Here is a 19,148-nt window from a genome sequence, read left to right on the forward strand (position 1 = left end):
ACAGATATAAAACAGTGTGTTTTTTTGGAAATGATGAGATTTGCTCCTCAGTGCAATTACTAGAAACCTGCAAGGAGTTATTCAAATTGATTTGTTTAATTATGACATAACTAATTAATCTCACAAGGAGCTATGCAAATATTTTCTCAAATTTTTGGACATGGTCCATTCCAAGTGAGAGCAATTCTTGGAGTATCAAGGGCATAAAAACTGGGGCCACGTGTTGAAATCAAAGTTACAAAGTATTTCAACAATAAATAATGCATAATCAAAATGAGGTTAATGACAGGATGATAGTAGGCATTTTATTCTTCCATTTCATGGTATGTTTTCAAAACTGTGTTCTGGCTATAAGTTTCAATGGCTTTCAATGAAAGTTCTGGAGAACATATAAACGATAAAACCAAGAATATCTGAGATACTGTGTTCTGGCTATAAGTTTGATAAGAGGAGGAAGATGACTGAAAGTGTGTTGATAGCAATAGGGTAGAGGTGAAGCAGGAATATGGGTAAACAGGTTACATCCATTCCTTGCTAACTAATTGTCCTGGCATTTATGCAGTTGTCGGGGGCGGGGGACAACAGACACCCTAATTCTACCACCAGGACAGCATTCTAGACCGCAACGAGGCTTGGTGGAGGAAGCAAATCACATGACTTGTCCTCCACTCATACCTTAGAAGGAAATCAATTGAGTGATGGAGAAAGACATCAGAGTCACCATGTTACACCTCCTGACTTTTTGGATGAGAAACACTGAGGCTGTGAGAAAACTGAGGTTCTAGGATTGGTTGGGATATCTCAGATATTCTTGGTTTTATCGTTTATATGTTCTCCAGAACTTTCATTGAAAGCCTGTTGCTCCCTACAGTGTGACCAACAACCACTGCCTCGAAACATCGGTGGAACACCCGTCAGACACAAGGGTTAAATATTTTACATCTACTTTAGAATGTTACCCTTTCAACAATTAAACAGAGTATATACTCTCTTCATTTGATAGGTGAACAAACTGAGGCCAAGAGAGATGAAGTAACTAGTCTAAGACCTGCTTGTATGTGGCAGACGTGGAATTTGAACTCAGTTCAGTTGGATTCCTAAGACTGTATTTTCTCTATTACACTTTCAAGGTGGTTTCTTTAATGGCAAAGGTTGAATTTTATTCTGGAAGGACAATTATAGCTTAAAATAGAAGGTTGTTTATCTTTGCTACTAATTACAATAGCATCAATATCCTTTTTAAAGACATTTAAAATATACATTAGGTTCTGAATTCCCAGGTTTCTTCCTAAGGGATTGAGGCAACTCACTTCTCTGAATATAAAGGGTATGCACATTAGCATAAACCCAGTACAGAGTACTGAGTACAAAGATAAGGTATACCCAGGGAGCTATAAAAAGTTAACTCAGCCTTGGGCCAAGAATCATCTACGGACAGGAAATATAAAAAGACAATCTTACACTCACAGGACACGATAGACAAAAAACATACGGAGAACAATAAGTATGCATGGCTCATACTACTTTTTCCCTTGGGCTACCCTCAGCTTTCCACGTTGTTTATAGTCTGCAACTGAAATGGCTTCCCTGCTAAACTGCATCCAGAGCAAAGGCTGAACAAGGAATAGGAAGGAGGCAGCTCACTAGGCTGACGCCATACAGAGACAGGCTCATCTGCCACCAGTTTCAGACAGCCTGGAGGGGGAAGGCGGGTTGTGTGGGACGGTGTGTTTGTGAACCAAAGTACACAACAAATGCCCTTCAGAAGCTAGAACCTGCTTCATGAAAACAACTGCTTATTCTCAAGTGGTTGTTGTTTAGTCGCTAAATCATGTCAGACCCTTTTGCAACCCCATGAAATGTTGCCCACCAGGCTCCTCTGTCCATGGGAGTTGCCGCCTAATAACACAGACCTCATGGAAACTGCCTTTGGGGGAGCTAGTAGGTTTCCTGAGAGGTCAGGTCTGAAAGGGGCTGGTAACAATTATCACCACCAATGAATTTCCATTTCAGCTGTGTTGCAACCTAGGCGAGTGTAATACATAGGATCAGCATCTAAGTCAGTCAAGTTCATTCTAATGTAATCAATCATACTGGGACATGTCAGGGACGAAACTACAGTGCATCCTGTCATTGAAACAACATGGAAACTAGCGAATAAGAAGCAGCTCGTACATTTTTCTCCAAAACTCTAGATAGCATTTCTAAGGAGTAGCCATATTTAAAAGCAACTGGACTACATGATGACCTTTTATCCAGCTTGTTTCACTTTTTCTATTTCATACTCAATGCTTCCATTTCATTTAGTTTATGTTTTCCAATGTCTCTATCTCTTCTTTTTTTGATGTTCTTTCTAAGCCTTTATCAAGCATAGAAAAAAGCCTTTTCTTTTGTGTATTATGTATAATATATATGTTTTAGAAAACTTGAATTTTTTCCTAGCTAACATTTTTATTACATTTTGATCCCATTTGTTTGACTTAATATAAATAGAATGCTAGATTTCTAATTTAAAACAATAGATACACAACAAGCAAAAAAGGTTAAATGTATAGCATGGGGAACTATAGTCAAGATCTTGTAATAATCTATAATGGAAATCATCTGAAACGGAATATATGTGTATATGTATAACTGCATTGTGTACCTGACACATTATAAGTCAACTATACTTCAATAAAATATATATTTTAATTAAAAAATAAGCAGCTAATACATACCTAGTATGGCCCAAGGGACACAATATGGTTTTAGACAGCTCGTGCATTTTATTAATAGTAAAATTGCATGCACACACTCCTACTGGGATATAAACATCCATTCAGAGAACTCAACAATGTATTGTAATTCTGTGCATCCAACTGAACTATGGACCTGAAACCTCCTTTACAAAATGGACATGACTAGGAGAGAGTTGTTGAAACCACAGAAGTGTTTACTCTTTTTCCCAGGAGGGTGAAAATCAAGAGCTTTTCACTCATATTTTCCTCACATATGCTAATAGCATTGTAGACCAGTCAAAAGTTCTTATCAATTCCATTTAAATCCTTTTGTTAAATCTCTCATCATAAATTAATAATTTAGGGCTTTTATTAAATAAATCTTTTTACCAAATCCTGATGCCATTTTGGTGAAATTAGAAAAACTAAGCTCAAGAGTATACAAAACTGAAGCCTGCACTCTGGACCCTTTTGGATTCTATTGAGGTATAGTTTCTCTGTCTGAAAAACTTGAACAAATATCAGTCACTTTTATCTTTATAAGCATTACAGTTAATCTTATATATGCATCTCACTGGTACAGAAGTATAGCTCAGTGATATGGATGAGAAATTCATAGCTCACATCAGAATAAAGAAAGAAAAGACAGATTATAATACAAAAGAAAATGTCTTACTTGATTAAGAATGTCTTGTTTCTGTGCATGCAAGGAAAGAAAGAATACATGTGTTAATGTAAGATAATTTATACTCATCATCTCATATTGCTGATAATGTAACTACAAAGCCAAGTTTACAGACTGATTTGAAAACACACTTTAGATGCATGGGTCTCAAAATGTGGTTCCGAAATAGCTTCAGCATCAACTGGGAAACTGATAAAGAGAAATTTTTGAACTCCATTCCAGAAACTAAAGTGGGGAGTCAGGGGACTATTTTAAGAAGACCCCAGGTGATTCTGATGCCAGCTACAACTTGAGACTCATCGAACAGATCAATCTTAGAATGTAATAAGCAAACAGTTCTAATTGACATAGGCAAATATAATGAATAACACATACACTATAATGGAAACCTTCCAGAGAAGAATATGAAAATAGAATATATAAAGGTATATTTGATTATACTTATTCCCCACTTCTAATGATTCTTCCTGTTAGAATAACATGCCTAGCTTCTCTCCATCTCTTTAAAGGTAAATATTTAATTTCTCTCTATATATGCTACTACTTAATTTCTTCCCATTGTTTTAGATGCCAACAAAACAGTTTGATACGGAATTTGAAATCCAGGTGAAAATATTTATATTTTCAATAACAAACTGATGTTCATATTACAAAATTCTACTACTCTCATGAATCTATTATATCTGCGATGTTCTGACTGGTTTACTATGAACCTTCTCACCAAGAATGGATGGCCATTACGATCTACCTATAATGACAGGCTTTACATTGTTCACATACAATTAGGTGAAACTAGCAGGCATCTCTTACCTTGCTGGGTATGATTTAGTAATAATTGGGTGCAATGGAACATGCCATGCTCATACATAAGTAATGCCATTCAATGCATATGAAATGCGTTTTCCTTCCCCTCATCCTTCTCATATCCCCTGGTTTTCCCTTATTCTAATGGCCTCATTAATTAAGTAAACAGGAAATATCTTAAACTGGGATTACACACATCTAGGTTTTAATTATAGTTATTGTCACAAACCTAGATGGTACATCTTGGGAAAGGCATTTTACTTTTCCTAAAATGAGTTTCTTTATTTACCATCATATTTGGTTATCTCAAGACTTTCCTCAAGCTTTTATGCTTAAAACATCTTTAAAGCCATTGTTTAAATGTATATTTTATGATTCTGTCATTTATTTCCTCATAGGAACTAAAAATAAATGATTCATCCATATATTACACTTAATATTCTCTGTTCACACAGACTAAAACAGGCCACATTTTCATTGGATTAAGTCTGTGTACACAGCTTTTATAATTCAGTAATTCAAGCAAGTGATAACAAAAATAATGCATCTACCCTTTAAGGAGCTTTACTTAGTAAAGGAGAAAATGATTTGAGAGATATTTAGGTTGTAGTCTCTTTGAAAATACATTTTCCATGGATGATACAGACTATGTCTATTTTAGAAAACAAAGTATTAGTCATTTACTATAAAGCATGACTAGATTAATCACTTTCCTAGTTTTTCTTGTATAGCTGAACATTAATTAGGTACCCAACTATATCTACTCTGAGCTCAACTTGACCAGTCAATAGAGAGTGATATTTTCACACATGTGAGCTGACAGTATGAATTATTTCCTACTATTAGAGTAAACTTTTATAAACTTGATGAAGGTATGTACCAAACAGAATCTTTAGACCTTGAAGTTTTAATTCTAAACATTGAATATTTCTAAATATTGCCTATTGATTTTTATAAAATACATACTAGTGTTTTTTAAGACTCATAAAAACTTTAAATTTTCTTCTGAAGGGAAAATACCTATCAACTTTAAAATTTGAGAGAGGTTTTACTCAAATTAGAGATACTTTTGAGTCTTAAAAAGATCTAACTTTTTGTTTTTTGACTGTTCATTATTTTAATAATGCATTACAAGAGCAAGTCTGTGCATTTATGGAGAGGTATTACATTATTGAGAAGGCTGACATCATATGCATCTAATAACGAATCTAGTAACTACCTCAATGAATCCAGTTATCAGTCAGATTAAGTCCTGAGAGTCCTTTAAATAAGAAATAACTGAAGCAAAAAGTCTATTTGCAAACAAGATCACATTCCAAATGAATTTCTAGATGACAACTATCTTTAGGGAGAAAAAAACTGGTTTTCTCTCTGTACATAAATAGGTACATGCAGGTTTTCAACTATGTTTGAGTATGTAAATAATTACTGAATTTTAGAGGTCTTATAACAATTCAGTAAAGCTGTCATTTTTACCTCTTCAACCCTGCTTTCTTGGTCTTCGAGATTTTCAGTTCTACAAATTTACCTGCCAAGATTTTTCTCTCTTTCTAAAGCATCTAGGAAAATAAAATCTGAGCAGAATGAGGGCAAATATGTGATTTTTCCCCCATGATGTCGGCAAATGGAAGTGGCTTTAAGTTGTCTATTTTCTGCATCATTTGTAGGCACTAAACATTAACTTTATTTAAAAAAAAAAACAAAATGAATCTCAGATTAAAAAGTTTTAAAAAGTATAGTAATGTACTGGAATGCAGACAGAATAAAAATATAACAGGAACGAGAGTAATTATTATAATAAAAATAGTAAGTTTTGAAAATACTAAAAGGAGGTCAGAATTTAAAGACTGAGTTTTGACTAAAACATTACTTCTATAAATCCCAGAGAAGCAAAATATTAAGGATAGCCAAAAACTGTCATTTTGTAAACATTCAAAACCACAATAACAATGATAACAAAAACCAAATCACATTTTAATCAGCAAACAAATCTGTCTAAATACCTAGATAATATATCCAGGTAAAAGAGTTCTGGGCAGTTTGTTTTAATTCCCATACAACCCAACTATTTGGGCAGTTTAACTCCCATAAAACCCAACTATCACTTGGTAAAGGTGCAAAAGAACTTAGAGCAATGATGATCAAACATTTAATATGTAGCATTTCTCAGCTAACATAAAAGACAGGGTTATTAACAAATAATTAGGAAGGGAAAGGCATTCATTCAAGAAAGGGGTTTCAAAGAAATTGGACAGTACATCGTTTTTATAGGGAAAGAATTTCAGGGACTCAAAAGCTTACTGGTACCAGACAAAAACAAGATAAGAAGAATAAATTCCTCTCTTTGTATCAAAGCTTGCTCTTTAAAGTAATAGATCACTTATATCCATCATTTCTTCAGTCAAGGTACCACTTCCTGCCCCGATGCTTAGTTAACATTAAGTAACGTCTTAGAGAGAGTCAGAAACACTTTCTCTCTTTTTCTATCTAAAAGTGTTTCCTGACTTTTAGGAAAAGAACCTAGCATATATTATAGATAAGCTATACACTTCCAAGTATACAATATAGAAATGCTATTTTCATTAGCAAAACATTTTTGGATGAAAATAAGCAGTACACCATTTAATGTGTCTTCCAGAATAGCATCTCATTATGAATTTCATTTTGGATATGAATATATATTTCCAAGAACTCTTCATTAAGAAATCCCTCCTCCAAACATCTATATGAAACTTAAATAAAGAAAAAAAAGGCTTTACCCCTTCAGGATTATACTTTGCAAGCACACCATTACCATGGAATTCTTCAAGAACATCTTTTAATTTCTTTGTAGAATCTATAAGAAATAGAAAACACATTGTTTATATCTGCTAGTACGCTGGCATAACCCAGTTCAGAAACAAAGACTTTTTAAAATATAAATAAATACCACCAGATACTAAATTTTAAGATAAATATGCAAAACATTCTTTATCATTTTTGAATGGATATATAATTGGAAAAGGCCATCACACACACACACACACACACACACACACACACACACACACACACACAGAAAGAAATGGGAATTTTCTGGTGCTCCAGAGGTTTGCGCTCAGCACCTTCACTGTTGGGTCCAGGTTCAATCCCCAGTCAGGGAACTAAGATCTAGTAAGTTGTGTGTGTGGCAAAAAAGAAAAAGAAAGAAAGAAATAGAAAAGAAACAGAAGAAAACATGTCCTGTCCAAGAATGGGGCCACTATCTATTACTATACAAATTAGTATGCAAATAATGAATCAGTAGCATGTTTTTCCCCTTTCTTTTCTTTATAACATTTAAGTGAATGACACAGTTCTAAAAAAACAGAAAACATAGCTATTCTTTGTTGAACTTTACCATACACAGTGCACCTTCCATATACCACTCCATTAACTAAAAATAGCCCTGCTGGATAAATAAAAAAAATAGTATCCGTTCAGAGGCAAACTATACATCTTAGTATTTTGCAGGAGAGAATTTTCTAAATATCTGTAAGGCTCAATTTACCTATGTCAATTAAGAAAAAAGTTTAGATATGTTACCAAAAGTATTTTAAATCATGATTTTCCAAAATTTTTATACTTTTAAGGAATTTCATCATATTAAGATGGTAAAAAAAGAATTGAATTAACACAGGAAATCATGTCATGAAAGATCACAATTATGAGCTTAAAAATTATATATAAATGTAATAAAAATGTATGTAGTCAATCTGATAACATAATGTTATCATATCAAAATACAATTTTGACCAAGAAATCTAAGAATTACAATATATTTAAAGAAGAAAATTACACAAGTATCATTGTCTTTTAAATATTCAATCAAGTTTAAATAACAATGATAAAATGAGCTTGAAACTAAAATGTGGGAAATAAGCAGATTTTTAGTTTTCTATTAGGGGATAGGGAGTGGATACTATTTTCCAGCACTTGAATATAATCCTTCCTGCCTACCCTCAAAATTCAGTTATATCTGAATCACCATAAAACATTTTCCAGTTCCCAAAACAACTAATTTACAAATGAGCTTTTGAAAAACTCTTACAAAATTCACTCTTAGATGCCCATTAAGTGCATGATGCCTATATTTTACAAATTATACTTTTATTTGTAATTTATAATTTTCTTTATATTGCAAATTGTGTTTAAAGTGTTTGTGACTGTACTTTTTTACCGTGATAAAATTCACAGAACATAAACCTCCCACTTTAACCATTTTAAAGTATACAAGTCACTGGTTTATTAGCATATTCACAACACTGTGTAGCCATCACCACCATCTACTTCCAGAATATTTTCTTCACATCAAAAAAGAAACCCATATCCTAGACATTTCATACAAAAGGGATTATATAAGGCATTGTCTTTGTGTTTGACTTCTTTCATTTAGCATAAAGTCTTCAAGGTTAATGTATGTTGTAGCACATGTCAGTACTTCATTCCTCTTTACAGCTAAAAATATGACATTTTACGAGTATACCACATTTTATTTTTTATTCATCAGCTCATACATAATTGAGTTTTTTCCATGAATAAAAATGCTACAAACATTCATGTATACATGTTTTTATTCAAATATATGCTTCAGTTCTTTGGGTATATGCCTAAAAGGAGAATTGCTGGGTCATATGGTAATTCTATGTTTAAAGTTTTGAGGAATTGCCAAACAGATTTTCACAGGGCTGTACTATTTTACACACCTACCAGAAACGTATTAGGGTTCCAATTTTTCTGTATCTTTGTCAATACTTGCTATTTTTTTAGTTTTTGTCCCTTGGACTGCAAGGCGATCCAACCAGTCCATCCTAAAGGAGATCAGTCCTGGGTGTTCATTGGAAGGACTGATGCTAAAGCCACCTCATGCGAAGACTTGATTCATTGGAAAAGACTCTGATGCTGGGAGGGATTGAGGGCAGGAGGAGAAGGGGACGACAGAGGATGAGATGGCTGGATGGCACCACCGACTCGATGGACATGAGTTTGAGTAAACTCCGGGAGTTGGTGATGGACAGGGAGGCCTGGCGTGCTGCGATTCATGGGGTCGCAAAGAGTCGGACACAACTGAGCGACTGAACTGAACTGAACTGATGGATAAAATGATTACGATTTGTACTGGAGTAGTCATTTACTAAAGACTAATGATCTTCAACATCTTTTCAAGTGCTTATTGGCCATCTGAATATCTTCTTTGAAGAAATGTCTCTTCAAGACTTTTGACCATTTTTAAATGGACTGTTTTGTCTTTTGGCTGAGATTCTCTGGTGTGAGTGTTTGTGTGTGCATGCACCATAACATGCTTAAAGCCTGTGCAGCTTTCTATAAATAATTTTTTTCATTATATATTTTGCTAGCAATTTCCATACTGTGCTCCAGGTTAAATTGCTTTATTGTGTCCCTTGCTAGATTGTAGGTGACCCTAGAGAAGAAAATTAACATTTTTTTTTATTTTTGAACAACATTCAATTTATTACAAAGCTGAAATAATAGAATTGCAATAAATATTTGGGTTGAAATGATCAGAGCTATTCCTAAAATACAACAAATTACAGTAATTGCTTTGACATGCACCTTGGCAGAAACTTATACTATTTCAGAGACCAGGTGCTATGTTAAAAAGAATAAAAAGCTGATTCTTTATTCTCAAATCCTTCTCTGTAGATAATAAAGGCACTAGTCTAAGTTAGGACAAAACCTTTTACTTCCTCTTGCTTATAGATTTAGGTGTATAACCTTCTGTACGTACCTATAGAGACATACACATATATAGACATACATATATCCATATGTGTAAAAACTAGAATAATCCTAGTAGAATATATCCCAGTGGACAATTTTAACCACAGCTTGGCTCCATAATAAAACTGAAGGGAAAAAAGAAAAAGTTGGTTTCTGATACACAGGCCTTACAGAGAACTTTAGAGATACCACCTGAAGATGGGCTTTTCATTTTAAGCATGCACGGGAATGAAAAACACATTCAGTAATCATTTATAAATACCCCAAGAGAAGACAACAGCCTTCAAATTTATTCTTGTCACTTTTTAACAGTTTTCTGGTAATAGTTCACACTGGAATAGTTTTAGAGGGAGACCACTAAGAATAAACTAATGAATTAAAAGCCAAAATCTCTATTTCGATGACTGCATTTTCCATGATCTGAGGCTCAGTGACGATCAGGGTCTGGGACAATTTAAGAAGCTCTGATTCATATTCAGATGAATCACCATCAACTCAACTTGTACTCCTCTTCCAATTCTCAAGTTCCATTTTTAACGTCTTGACATCTGAAGTTTACCCACAATCCAATCCCCACTCCATAATCTAGTTTAGAACCCGGAACCTTATCTTGCTCTTTTATTCATGTCCCAGGAACTCCTCTTGGGTCCAGTCTTTCAAAGACTGAGGTCTTGACTTTTCTAGCCAATCTTCTATAGATAGAGATTTTGGTACGGAACATCAAAGCATTCCAGATATCTTGTCTTAGCCTCATGCTTTTTAAACAGAATCCCCTTATGTAAATTGTTTACACATCTGCTTGGATTCCCAAATTGTGCTAGACTGTAAAATGTCTACTGCTGTGTGCTATGTGCCTTTATAGGAGAATTACATACTAACTTATTTTGTATATCAGTTGCTTTTCTGGATTTCACCCTATTACCTATAATCATAAATATTGCTAACTTTTTGCTTATGTCAACTCTGAATCATGTCTGTCTAAAACAATACTGGGCAGGAATTCCCTGGTGGTCTAGTGGTTTGAACACTAGCTTAAACTGCAGGGGGCATGAGTTCCCTAGCTGGCCAGAGAACTAAGATCCCACAAGCCACATGGCACCTCCAGAAAACAAAAACAAACGAAAAAAAAAATGGAGCAGCAAAAGAAGAAAGGATGGATAACTATATTCATCCTACCCTCTAGCAGAAGACAAACCAAGGAAGTGACGCCTAGATGAACAGATAGTAGCTGAGTGAAAGACATAATTTCAGTCATAGTTCAGCTAATATTAGAGCTTCAAGTACAAGAGCACAGTGACAGATTCTGGGCTGAGAAATCCAGGCAGGAAGCCAAACAGGCAGGCAGCTGTGAACTGGGAGATCAATTCACAGTTAATACGTATTTGTAATGGGACAAAGGTCCAGCTTCCAAAAAGATTGACAACTGAAATACTGGGCAGCCAGATTCAAACAGCTGGTTTAACCCTGGGAATAAGGAATCAGCATAGATGCTCAGCACAAAATACCGAGTCTCCTACAAAGCCAAGGAGGCTCGTGACTTGAGGCAACTCTGAAATAAAGGGCTAATTCCAGAGTCCTCAAAGCTGGCCCTGGCTACTAGGAAAGGAAACTTGGAGAAGAACACTGGATACCAATTGCTGCCTTTTGACTAGCATATCCATCCTAGGAGGAAGTAGTTTAACGTTAATAACCACAACAAAGAGAATGGATTCACTTTAGCTGGTCTTTTCCATCACTCTTGCCGCTAAGTCGCTTCAGTCGTGTCCAACTCTATGTGACCCCATAGACAGCAGCAAACAAGGCTCCCCCGTCCCTGGGATTCTCCAGGCAAGAACACTGGAGTGGGTTGCCATTTCCTTCTCCAATGCGTGAAAGTGAGAAGGGAAAGTGAAGTCGCTCAGTCGTGTCTGACTCTTAGTGACCCCATGGACTGCAGCCCACCAGTCTCCTCTGTCCATGGGATTTTCCAGGCAAGAGTACTGGAGTGGGGTGCCATTGCCATCACTCTTAGCCTGATCTAAAAAGCAAGGTGGTACCGAGTGTAAAAGCAGGGGTAATTTTGTTCAGCAAATACCTTTGATGTATGCTTGAATGGAGGAAATCTACCTGGGAATTGATAGAGGAGATTTTGGCTTGTCTTTCTAACACCTGCTCTACTGCATGAGTTGTTCCAGAAGTCTTTTAAAGGGCTCAGTCTCTGAATCCTTTCAAGTTTGGCTGAGTCACAGAATATCTAATGCCATGAGAGCTAAACTAGTTACATTTTAGAAATGTACAGCTAGTAACATTCTGAATGTGTACATGATTTTCAAGGAAAATTTAAATCCTTTTACATAATTCTGACATAAAAATAAAGTGATCAGTGTATTTGGCAATGTTAAGAAAATAAAAGAATCAAACTAAAAGGTCCTATAAAACACAGCTGAAAAATAGAATGTTTCATATCTCTTTAGGTATTTGTTGTATCTCAAGAGAGCTTCCTTTGTGATTTCACTGCCTCTTTGCTTCCTTATTCCAAAAAAACTCAACATGCATTTGTCAGATTAATTGCAAAGGTCCCATGGAGTCTTGGAAAGATTTAAAGGCAGATAAATTTGGATTTGAGTCTTGGCTCCAGAACTCTTGTCTGAATGTCCCTGGGTATATATTTAACCTCTGTGGCTCAGTTTTCTAATACTTAAAATTGTAATAATGACACAGACCTGGAAACACTGTGCATAGCAAAGGGTCAAGTATCCAATAAATGCCTCTTCCTTTCATGTTCCATCCTAAACAGACTTCAAACATATCACCATATTTCAATGCTTCCTGTTGCCTTTGAACTGAAATACAAGCTCCTCCTGTTGGCATCACAGATGTGTCAAAATATGATCTACAGCTACCTACAAATAATCATTTTCTGTGCCTTCCCTGTCAACAATATACAGACATCTAATTCCCAAGGTAACTCATGATTTCAGAGCCCCTCCTCTCTTCATGACGTTCTTTTTACCCAGAATCCCCTTCAATATCAAGTTCCAGGATAGCGTATCCCATATTTATCTGACACCTTGTCCGTAAAACTCTCAGGGTCACCTTGAACTGTAGCAGACAACAATTTGCCCTGTGTGGAGCTCATCATAATTCTCTTAAAATCTATACCTGCTTTATGCTCTGAATACTATGGACACTATGAATTAAAGTTTGTACGTGTAGAGTGCTTTGGAGATTGCAAAGTTCTTTATCTTAAATTATTTAAAACTCAAAATTACCTTATTACTTAATCAAACTTTCTCCCCACTTAACACATACAAAATCAAGGTTAAAGAAGCCATTATTATTCAAAGTCTCACAGATAAAAGAGAGTAACATAGTGATCCAAACTCTTTTATATAACATAAATCTGGTCTCTTTATGACAGAAAAAGAAGTAATAGAATTTTCCATTACAGCCAGGTCTTCTCCTTTGGAGTCCATGACTTTTGTGAGTTCAGAAAATTATATTACTTGTTTTTCTAGTACAAGAAAATAGTCTATATTTTTTTACTGACTTAAATTAACAGATGAAGAATATGTCATCTATGTATACAACAAACAAAATAGGAGGGGCCAAGATAGTGGAGTAGAAGTTTATCTCCTCCCATGGCACACCAAAATTACAACTCTTTACAGAGCAAACAGCAATGAGAACAATCTAAAGACTAGCAGAAAAGATCTTATAAAACCAAGGATACAAAGAAGCCACAAGACTATAGACGGGATAGAAATGTGGTATGGTCAAGACCCACAAACTGGAAGGCACATCCTGGAAGCCTTGCACTAGAAAGACAAGTCCCCAGAACATCTGGTGTTGAAGAAGAGTGGGACTGGTATTCAAGAGAATGGAAAGATGGTGGGAAACAGACACTCTCCCCTTCAAGGGTACACACAAAGTCCTCACATGATCTGAGACCCAGAGCAAAGGAGTAATTTCAAAGGAGCCTGGGTTGGATCCATCTACTGATCTTCGCTCTACGACCCAAAGGCAACCTCTACTTGCCTTTTGGAAAGGCAAGTCCCCAGTGTCTCGCCTGGGGACACAGGACAGCCAATAGTTTTACTGTCCAAATAACAGTCATAGCTAATAAGAGAAGACAATCATATTCCACAGATTAACAACATGACTTTTCAACTTGTCAAATTCATTCACCATTTTTTAAAAATAACAAGTTTTAAAGAACTCATAATAAATTAATAATCTTGTCCTTTATTTGCCAAACTAGATAATGCCATGGGTCCCTACTTCAGTGAGGACATGGGGTTTTCAGGGAAAAATAACCTGAAGGAGGCTACCAATGCTTTTAATCTTCATGTTACATGGGACTATAGAAAAGCCATCTTTTAGTTCTCTCAACTCAGTGTTTTCAAAAGTTTCCTTCAAAATCTAGACTTATCAGCAGAGGTTTTCCCTTTTATCACAAAGAAGATTTGTGGCTTAGAAATCTTTCCTGTGCCCAGTCAGAAGCATCTTGGCAGCAGCTGTTTTAACCCTATAATAGTAGGGTTGCATAGCTGCAACTGTGTAAAGAGAGACACACTTTAGACATACTTTTCTAATACAGGTACTGACTTAGCATTCATGTGTATAACATACTAGCACAGATATTCACAATTTTGATGGGTAATGTTCTAAGCCCAACATAAGCTACAAGTACCATAACTTGAAAACACATTTAAGACACCTAATATCTCAGCAAATACCACAGCATAGCCTAGCCTAATGGAAGTGTGTTCAGAACATATGCATTAAAGTTTTTATGATTCAGCAAAATCATCCAACACAAAGCCAATTTTACAATAAAGTGTGGATGTGCATTCAGATGCTAGTCATGTCCGACTCTTTGAGGCCCCATGAACTGCAGCCCACCAGGCTCCTCTGTCCATAGGATTTCCCAGACAAGAATACTGGAGTGGGTTGCCATTTCCTTCTCCAAGGAATCTTCACGACCCAGGAATGAAACCTGCGTCTCATGTGTCTCCTGCATAGGCAGGCAGATTTTTACCAATACCAACAGTGCCACCTGGGAAGCTAGTGGATGTCATGTGGAATATCTCAAGCAATGTTCATTACTGTTGTTGTGGTTCAGTTGCTCAGTCATGTCTGGCTCTGCAACCCCATGGACTACAACACACCAGGCTTCCCTATCCTTCACTGTCTCCCAGAATTTGCTCAAACTCATAAACATTGAGTTCATGATGCCATCCAATCATCTCATCCTCTGTCGCCCCTTCTCCTCCTGCCCTCCATCTTTCCCAGTAACAGGGTCTTTTCCAGTGAATCGGCTCTTCACATCAAGTGGCCAAAGCATTGGAGTTTTACCTTCAGCATCAGTCCTTCCAATGAACACTGTATTGAAAGTGAAAAAAACGAATGATTGTATGGGTAGACACTGGTGGTAAGTATGTGGGTTGGTAACCCTCACAATCCTGCGGCTGACCGGGAGTTGCAGCTCACTGTTACTGCCCAGCATCATGAGTGAGTAATGCATTGCATGTGACTAGCCTGGGAGCCCACTCCAGTGTTCTTGCCTGGAGAATCCCAGGGACGGGGAAGCCTGGTGGGCTGCCGTCTATGGGGTCGCACAGAGTGGGACACAACTGAAGCAACTTAGCAGCAGCAGCAGCCTGGGAAAAGATCAAAATCCAAAATTCAAAGTAGAATTTCTATTAAATATATATTTCTTTTGAACCACCAAAAAATCAAAAAAGCAATAAGTTAATAAATTGGGGACTATCTGTAAATGGCACAAAATTATATGTGATAATTAACATTTCCCTTAGCAACATATGGTATTTAAAATTAGCAAAAGAGTCAGACATCCTGGAGTGTGAAGTCAAGTGGCCCTATGAAGCATTACTATGAACAAACCTAGTGAAGATGATGGAATTCCAGCTGAACTATTTCAAATTGTCAAAGATGATGCTGTTAAAGTGCTGCATTCAATATGCCAACAAGTTTAGAAAATTCAGCCATGGTCACAGGACTGGAAAAGGTCAGTTTTCATTCCACTCACAAAGAAATGCAATGCCAAAGAATGCTCAAACTACAATACACTTGTGTTCTTTTCATATGCTAGCAAAGTAATGCTCAAAATTCTTCAAACCAGCCTTCAACAGTACATGAACCAAGAACTTCCAGATGTACAAGCTGGATTTAGAAAGGGCAGAGGAACCAGAAATCAAATTGCCAATATCTGTTGGATCAGAGTAAAAGCAGGAGAATTTCAGAAACATCTACTTCAACTTCATTAACTATGCTAACCCTTTGATTGTGTGGATCATGACAAACTGGAAAATTCTTAAAGAGATGAGAATACCAGACTACTTTACCTGCCTTCTAAGCTGGAAAGTTCTCAAAGAGATGAGAATACCAGACTACTTTACCTGCCTCCTAAGAAAAATATATGCAGGTCAAGAAGTAAAAGTTACAACCCAACATAGAACAACAGACTGGTTCAAAACTGAGAAAGGAGTACATCAGTGCTGTATATTGTCCCTCTGTTTATTTAACTTATATGCAGAGTACATCATGCAAAATGCCAGGCTAGATGAAGCACAAGCTGGAATCAAGATAGCCGGGAGAAATATCAATAACCTCAGGTGTGCAGATGACACCACCCTTATGGCAGAAAGTCAAGTGGAACTAAAAAGCCTCTTGTTGAAGGTGAAAAAGGAGAGAGAAAAATCTGGCTTAAAATTCAACATTCAAAAAACTAAGATCATGGCATTCAGTCCCATCACTTCATGCTAAATAAATGGAGAAAAAAATGGAAAGAGTGGCAGATTTTATTTTTGGGGTCTCTGAAATCACTGCAGACAGTGACTACAGCCATGAAATTAAAAGACACTTGCTCCTTGAAAGAAAAGTTTTGACAAACCTAGATAGATCATTAAAAAGCAGAGACATCACTTTGCTGACAAAGGTCCATATAGTCAGAGTGATGGTTTTTCCAGTAGTCATGTACAGATTTGAGAGTTGGACCATAAAGAAGGTTCAGCAAGTAAGAACTGATGCTTTTGAGCTGTGGTGCTGGAAAAGCAAGATCAAACCAGTCAATCCTGAAGGAAATCAACCCTGAATATTCATTGAAAGGACTGATGCTGAAGCTGAAGCTCCAATCATTTGGCCACTTGATGTAAAGAGCCAGATCACTGGAAAAGACTCTGATGCTGGGAAAGATTGAGGGCAGGAGGGAAAGAGGGCAACAGAGGATAAGATTGTTGGATGGCACCACCAACTCAATGGATATGAGTTTGAGCCAACTTTGGGAGACAGAGAATCCTGGTGTGCTGCAGTCCCTGGGGTCTCAAAAAGTAGGACACAACTTAGCAACTGAACACCAACAAAAAGCTTTATCTTTGTCCAACAAAAACAGTTTTTTGTCTAATCCAGTGGTACTCAAACCTAGATCCATCTTACAATCACCTGTGTAACTTTTAAGTATACTGATGCCTGGGCCCAAAACATTAGTCTGGGATGGATCTCAAAGACTAGGAGTTTTTAAAAAGATTCTCACATGATTCTCATATTCAGATAAGGTTGAATTAACCATAGCTCTGATTCTCTAAAAGATATACAAATAAATTGAGAATTAATCAGCAATTAGTCCCTGCTGCATTTTCCTATGCATGTGTGTGTGTGTGTGGTGTGTTTGTGTGTTTGTGTGTAGTCTGGTTATTGCTCAGTTAGCTTCAATCCATGAAATAAAATCATACTAGAACATTTTATTTAAACATTTTTGAACTTTCACTCCAGTCACAATGGCCAAAAAATGGTATTTTGAAAATCCAGAAATTGATATTGCTATTAAAGCAATTCCTCAGGTGATACAGAAGATGCTCTACTTACACTCTATTCAGTAGCAGAAAAGGAACACCTACGGCAATATAAAATAAGATATTTGGAGAACTAGTCATCAGGAGACAGAAGTTCACATCTCCTTGTATGAAAATTACAGTAAAAGCACCAAGATACTGGAAAAAAAAAAGTGTAACTTGTTAAAAGTGAACAGTCACGGTGTAGCACCACTAGAAACCTGTACACTTGTATTTTAAAAGAACATCCTGAGAAGAATATTCTAATGATACAACTACATAGGGAAGAGATATAAAATAAACTCTTCACCTGTTCTCAGTGTATGTTTCCTCTCCACATATTCTTGCAAATTTCTCAGGATTACTATTAACTTATAAGGCGAAGGCCATAATATCATAGAGAAAAGGGCTACAGGCACGGCAGTAGCTATGGCCATTTTTCCAGAAAGACAAATATTTAATTTCAGAATTAACTGTTGGTTTGAGACTATGAAGAAAATTTCCTTTCTCCTTTTAATATTCATTATTTGCTGATAATGCTCTTAAACAACTAATCCTGAAAACACTTTTATGCATTTGCTCTTACTTCTTCCCTTCTTCATCTACCTGTACCCAACTTCTTGATGTGTGATTCTGCCACGATGTCTTGGACAGGATATTCGTAGGAGAGAATCTTGGGTAAATAAAATATCTGAGAATTTTGTTGACAAACTGAACGCATCTGGATACTGTCCTAAAAGCCTGTGAAATAATGTATATTGTATATACACTGTATTGAAAGGAAATGGAAAATATATACTTTTATTTGAGCCACTCATCTATACAATATCACAAAATTGATAAGGAAAACAATTCTAATTAAAAATTTTAATTGGTGGCTGAATTGACTGGCCAGATTCAGTGTTGTGCTTGCAAATATTTAACAATTACTGAGGATACAGGGTGCTGACTTGATGTGTTTGCTGATTTAGCTCTTATAAATATTCCCATCATGGCCACTTCAAGCCTTCGACGAGACATCATGAATGTGGAGTTGGGAAGAAATAATAACACTGGACTCATATGGGCAGTATTTAATTAACTAATAAAGACAAAATGTTTATATAAAATATACTTCAGGGAGAAAGAACAGGTCTTTCATAACAAACAGAGATAAAGACAAAAACAAAAGCCCCAGTTTTAAGTGTGCAATTATTCTTCCAAATATTTTTGTCTAGTACAGGTATGATTCTAAGTCCCTGGAATATATCATTGCACAAAACCAAAAATATTCCAGCTCATCAGGTTTATAGTCTAGTACAAGTAGATAGAAGATAAACATTATACACAAATATAGTATGTTAAGAG

At 36.1% G+C, this 19,148-nt stretch overlaps 1 protein-coding gene across 7 annotated transcripts in view; it reads right to left on the minus strand.

Annotated features, from left to right (window-relative positions):
- Positions 1-19,148, minus strand: part of DGKB (diacylglycerol kinase beta) — an 869,212-nt gene that overhangs the window by 669,546 nt on the left and 180,518 nt on the right. For 4 of the 7 annotated variants that reach the window (XM_061413599.1, XM_061413603.1, XM_061413600.1 and 1 more), the window contains exons 3-4: positions 6,969-7,045; positions 3,397-3,417 (exon numbers count right to left, since the gene is read on the minus strand). In XM_061413599.1, the coding sequence (XP_061269583.1) occupies positions 3,397-3,417; positions 6,969-7,045 (98 nt within the window). The remainder of the gene's footprint in view (positions 1-3,396; positions 3,418-6,968; positions 7,046-19,148) is intronic. The other 3 variants (XM_061413604.1, XM_061413602.1, XM_061413601.1) reach the window with 1 other exon arrangement.

This window comes from Bos javanicus, chromosome 4, assembly GCF_032452875.1.
Source record: "Bos javanicus breed banteng chromosome 4, ARS-OSU_banteng_1.0, whole genome shotgun sequence".
Lineage (NCBI taxonomy): Eukaryota > Metazoa > Chordata > Mammalia > Artiodactyla > Bovidae > Bos > Bos javanicus.